This window comes from Chaetura pelagica, unplaced genomic scaffold (assembly GCF_000747805.2).
Source record: "Chaetura pelagica isolate M959 unplaced genomic scaffold, ChaPel_1.0 scaffold24, whole genome shotgun sequence".
Taxonomy (NCBI): Eukaryota; Metazoa; Chordata; class Aves; order Apodiformes; family Apodidae; genus Chaetura; species Chaetura pelagica.
Window position 1 is genome coordinate 4,011,922 of NW_009953077.1, and position 5,948 is coordinate 4,017,869.

A 5,948-nucleotide genomic window follows, 5' to 3' on the forward strand; every position below is an offset into this window, starting at 1 on the left:
GGCAGCGGCATCGGGGCAGGGTCACCGAGGCTGCCTTCGAGCAGCCGCTGAGTTTGGCAGTTCAAGCACAGCCATTCGTTTTTCTGCAAAACAGAGAAAGGAGAAGTTCTATTCGAACTCCCGGAGCTTCGCCCCAGCAGGGAACTCTCCGAGAAGTTCAGCTGATGGGACTCATGGTGATGGTACGAAGGACTCAGCCCACCCGAATCAAATAACCAGCTTAGGAGAGGACAGGCGCTGAGCAGGCCAGGGTGCGGCGTTGGAACTGCACCCTACAAGCCATCTAGAAGAAGAGACCAACCATCCAGCTTATACCCACCCCTAGCCTTGTCCAGACCTCAGTGATGTTCAGCCAGAGGGACCATGGCTACAGCAAGGGGATTTCACACTCTCCCCCATGACACCTCAGCATTACCAGCTCTTTTCATCTCCAGTCTCACTGATATTTCAAGGGAAAATTAAGTGAAATTAAACACTGAGGGCAGATCACTACCATGGCTTAACACTTCTGGTGCTCCATGCAGCTTCTCTCTCACTCTGATTTGTTTTGATACAATAAAGGTTTAACAGCATAATCATAATACTTATGGGTCTTTTTTTCCTAGGTTATCAGAAAATACTGGGTACACAAGTACACAAAAATCTCCCAAAGATATTACCCAAAGTACACGCTGTGCAGGAAGAGAACAAGACAATCTCATCTAGTGAAATTCTCAGCAAGAGCCATCGTTTCATGACCTGGAAAAAGCAGGTTGCACACAGGGCCATGAGTGGCAGAGCCCATGGAACTACAGCAGGGGCTCTGCATTAAGGGATCAGAAGCACTTTCCCCACTCAGGTCATCCAAGGGCTATTTTTACCCACCCATGAATGTCCAGGAATAGGGACCTGACATTTCCTCCCTTTTGATGTTTCATCATTTAAAAACTTTTTGGTTTTGCTGCAAACAGCCTGATAGACTCCAAGTCCTTTACCCCAGAGTCCTCTTTTGTTGATCTGTTGCTCCCAAAGCTCGAGGTGGCCAGACTCAGGGGGTGGCTGGCCCCAGGAGAGCTGCCATGCTGTTGGAGAGATGGTCTTGGTCTTCAGCTGGACCAGCCTGGGACCAAGGTTGCAAGCCAACAGCATCTCCTGGGGCCACAGAGGTTATGGTCTCCATGTAGAAGATGAGGTTCACCAAAATGGTCTCAAGGAAATAGACTCAAGTTGCACCAGGGGAGGTTTAGATTGGTTATTAGGAAAAATTTCTTCACTGAAAGGATTGTCAGGCTCTGAAACAGGCTGTCTAGGGAGGTGGTTGAGCCACCATCCCTGGAGGAATTTAGAAGACATGTAATGTGGTGCTCAGGGACATGGTTTAGTGATGGCCTTGGCAGTGCTAGGTTAACAGTTGGACTCAATGATCTTAAAGGTCTTTTCCAACCAAAATGATTCTGTGATTCTATTCCATGACCCTAAAAACTGCACCTAAGAGGCAGCAGCAGGATAACATGTTTGGCACCTGCATCCAACACCCAGGAGCTCACACTCACATTTCTGGTGAGAAGCTGGAAATGCTTTGCAGCTGATGGTGGCCAGGAGCTGTGGGACTTCCCCAGGGACACTTCTTGGCTCAGGCTGCACCCTGGACCAGAAGCAACCATCCTGCCCAAACTCCCCAGGGAGCAGAGGGGCTTCTCCTGTGGGGAACCGGCAGGTGTACAACACACTCCCCCCCACCTCACCACTGGCAGCAACCCCTGCTCTGCACAGAAACATCTTCAGAATACTTTAGGGCTTCAGAGGGCCATAAAAGAATCCCTTTCAGCATGGTAATATTTAATTACTGCTTAATCAAAGAGAAAGTCTAATTAAGGGGCAAGTGCAGCCTATTATATCTTAATGATTTAATTTGTCTTCTTTTATTTCAGAACTTTCTCTTGTCCCTGAGCCTCTGAATCAGATCTCCTCGTCCCTCTCCGCTGTGTAATTATTTCAGACTGCAGAAGGAAATGTGATTGCGTGACACAAATTGAATCCCTGCCTCATGGAAACGTGTGGCCTTTCATTTTTCTTTCAGGAATCCCATTTTTCTTCATCAGAGCTCCCCACCTCCATGCTAGCAGCGAGGGGGAGGTGCGATGCAGAGGAGACAAACTGGCTGTGCCAGGGCAGAGCTCAGCTCAGCTCCTGCCTGTCCCTCTCTGCCGTGCCATTGTGCCAGCTCCCAGCTTGGTCCTGCAGGAACCAGAGAAGCTCAGCCCAACTTGAACAACCCAGTCTGCCCTGTCCAGGCCCTTAACACACTCCCCAGAAGGGACATTGCCTGCACTTGTGATGGCTCACCCTGCCAGACCATGGTGGTTGGGAAGCTCTGGATGAGGGGACGTGCAAAACTCAAGCCAAGGGTGACTGTGGAAGGCCAACACTGGCCATCAAGTGCCAACTGCAGATGCTAAGTGCCACTGAGGTCCTGTCTAAAGAGGTGGCACTTGTGCCCAGGAGAGGCACAGGCTTTGGCCAGTGCGCTCCTGGGGCAACCACCATAGCAGGACACCCTCCAAAAGCTCAGTACCCTCCTTTTGTATGGGTTTACCTAGGTACAGATGTACATGCTTGGGAAAAGCAGATGTTCAGGTAGACACCAGGAAAAGGGCCTTTGCTGAGGCTGCAGTGCAGCCTAGGACAGTTCCCATGGGGCCTGCATCCTCGGAGGGGGCTCAAGATTTTCCTGTACAAAGCTCCTTGTGTTGGTGGCTGCCTGCTCTATATTGGAGGCTGGACCAGAGACCCCATGTTCCTCCACTGTAACCTGTCCATGTGGGCAAAGGGCATCACCATGGCACAAGGCAGGCATCAGCAGAGGGGACCTGCTGGTGCCATCTCACCTGTATGAGGCTTAGGGGTTCTCCAAGACTGAGCAAACACAGGACTGCCCCATCCCACAGGGATCTGATGGCTCTGCAGGTGGGTCTGAGCACCCTCCCTCAGGTTCCTCCCAGCTGTGGCTCTGCAGCCATTCTTCCTGGCATCTGCCTCAGTTTGAGCAGCTCACCCCACCATCCTGCTCTCACAGATGTGACAGCTCCACTCTTCGTGGGATCACACTGGGAAGCAGATAAGGGAACAATCTCCAGTAAAAATAGCCCTGCCAAAAAGATTGTGGAGCTGCTCTCTGAGATGCTGCTTTGCCTTTCACAGCAGGCAGAAAGGCTTGGGGATGGGGGAAGGCAGGAACAGGGAAGGTTGCAGGCAGAGCTGGCCCTCAGCTTTCACCAGCCCTGAGAGGTGCTGGCCAAACCTCAGTAGACACCCAAGATGAGAAGTTTGAAGTTCACATTTTCTCTTCCTGGCTTTTCTTTCTGCTAGTCCAGCACCCCGTGCTTTAGTCTGAACCCCTGTGGAAAATCACTACATGGTGACATCCTTGGATGGGAGAAAGCCAGCGAAGGGATAACTGAATTTTGCTGAGCTGTGGGAGAACCCCCAGCTTGGCCAGCAGGCAGGGCCACATGGAGCCATGTGTATGCTGGAACAGAGAGTGTGCCATGGCCAGCCCAGCATGTGCCATCGTGCCCTCGCTGCCGTGAATCCCTCCAGCAGCAGGAGCTGTGAGCTCCTATATGTGCATGGGGACAGGGCTGGGGGGCAAGACATCCTGCCCCTGGAAGGCAAGCAAAGCTACCCCCACCTAGCAGGAACATCGCTGGCAAACCTCTCCAAGCTCTTGGTCCCTGTCTTTAAGGGACATCTGCAGCCCCACCAAAACCAGCACTGACACCTGCCATGCTGCAGGACACTAAAAACCCAGGGACTCTGTGAAGATGCTGCATCTGAGGCACCTCACAGCTTTGCACCAGCATCCACACTGCTGGTGACAAGTGACTTGTGCCTTGGTCCTGCAGGCTTGTGATTGTTCAGTTATGCTGCCCCACTTCTGCTCCCTCCCAGAGGGATTGGCTCTGGAGCAGCATCCCTATCTGTGTGACTTGGCCCCAGGCATTTCTCAGCAAACGTGGCCAATGGGATTAAGCTGCCTCTGAGAAAAATGCAAACATTTGACGACCGGCTGATTTGCCAACAGCTTGTAAATCCCCATCGAGATTAACCAGATCCCATGAAGATAATAATAATTAGGCTGTATTTAGTGCTTTACATGACCAAAGCATTGGGTGGCCTGGGAGACAGGGCGCCAGTTGCTGGGGTGGGGGAAGTTGCTTAAGGCAAAGGCACGGCAGTGCCTCTCTGAGCCTCCCTGCTTAAAGCTGCTGGAAACCACAGCCCCCTTCAGGATGGGGGTCGGGGCTTGCTGGAACCCCAGGTTTGCTGCCCAAGGGACCGTGGTGGTGGGTACGGGGGTTTTAACTGCACAGAGCACAGGCAATGGTGAGCTGGGGCACAGGCAACACCAGCGGGATGCAGAGTGGGCTCCAGGCAAAAGAAAAGCATCAATAATTAAAGAGAGGGATGAAACCAAAGCACACCTGAGATCCCATCTTAAATGAAGAAGGGCTGGAAAGTGGCCAGCTGCGGTGGAGGAAAGGCACCAGGGACTGCCTAGACCAGTGGATGATCAGTTTACACCCCTGGGAAGGTCACTGCCCTGACCCCTTGGGCTCCCAGCCTTCATTGTCTCAAAAACTCCAGGATTTGCAGAATAGTTCTGGAAAAAGTAGGTTTCCAGAGAGAGAAATGGTGCTCCTGTGGCCATCAGGGGCAGGATGGAGCCCGGGGTGCAGGGCAGCCCTGACCAGCAACCAAGAGGCTTCATTCAAGGCATCACATCCGAGTGGTAATGATGACCCCAGTTTTTAATTGTGCACCACACAAGCGGCACTGGGAGATGCAGGATGCGGCCGCAATTCCCACACGCTCCACTGAAGGGACAGTGAGTGCCCTGCTGATGGCTGCTGCTCTCCCGGGGAGAGAGACAACTGGCAGCATCCCGGCTGGCAGGGAAACCCTGGAGCTGCTGAGGGGGACACACGGGGACAGCGAGCCCCGGGGGCCCGCCTGCATGGGGGGACTGCCCAGCTCCCCCTGAGCTCCAGCATGGCCTGGCTGGGGGCCAGTGCTCGCCAACCTCTGCCAGGTTTTACCCTGCAATTGTTTTAATTTACTAATGGGCGACAACAGGACTGTAATTAACTAAAATAGAAATCTCCCCACATAATTTTGGTCAACGTTACCACTTGGCAAGTTAATTAAGCACTGAATCCCCCAGTGCCACTGGGTTTTTTTTAACGACGGTGCCAGCGAGTTTCAGCATCAGGGTTGCACGTGAGCCCCTGCTGAGCAGCTCAGAGCCTCAGCAGGGAGCTGGCAGTGCCACAGGCTTCCCAGGAGGCTTCCCAGCTTCCCTGGTTAGCTCCTGGTTGCCAGTCCCACTGTCCCTGTCAGTCCTGAGACCCTTCCTGTAACCTCTCCAGCTTCTAGCAGATGCACAGCCACGGTCTTCATCGCAGCACAAACTGCTCCCTGCAATATCCTCCCTAGGACTCTGCCCGGTTATTTATGTTCTAGGGTATTATTTTACACAATCAACATGGTATCTATTAAAACACCAGGACAAAAATCTGTACAAAATAAGATAAGCAGCCTGAGGTAGGAGTATCTCGCCAGCCATATCTCATCTCCCAGCATTAAATGCAGTGAATCTCACAAGAATATTTCATTTATTTGCTGACAAGTACTGTGCAGGGCTCATCACTGTGACAGATGGGTGCTTGGAAAATATGGAAAACACTTCTGGTATCTGAATCAAGTTCCAAATTAACAACAAGAACCTTAACAAACCACTTCTCAAGCCCTCATCCAAGCCCCACTTGGAGGAAACTTCTCATTTAGGAGGGCTCCTAACACCCAGCCACCTTCCATGCCTCATCCCACAGCAGCACTGCCACTGTGTGGCAGATGACCCCAATCTCCCAGGTGCCCAGCAGCCTCCTGCTGAGAACCCCGCAGCTCTG

General features: G+C 52.4%; 1 protein-coding gene across 1 annotated transcript in view; it reads right to left on the minus strand.

The window, feature by feature from the left end:
* The window catches only part of BSN (bassoon presynaptic cytomatrix protein), an 80,676-nt gene that overhangs the window by 14,998 nt on the left and 59,730 nt on the right, over positions 1–5,948 (minus strand). Inside the window, 1 exon segment of the mRNA XM_009996958.1 lies at positions 3–83. Within this exon segment, the coding sequence (XP_009995260.1) occupies positions 3–83 (81 nt within the window).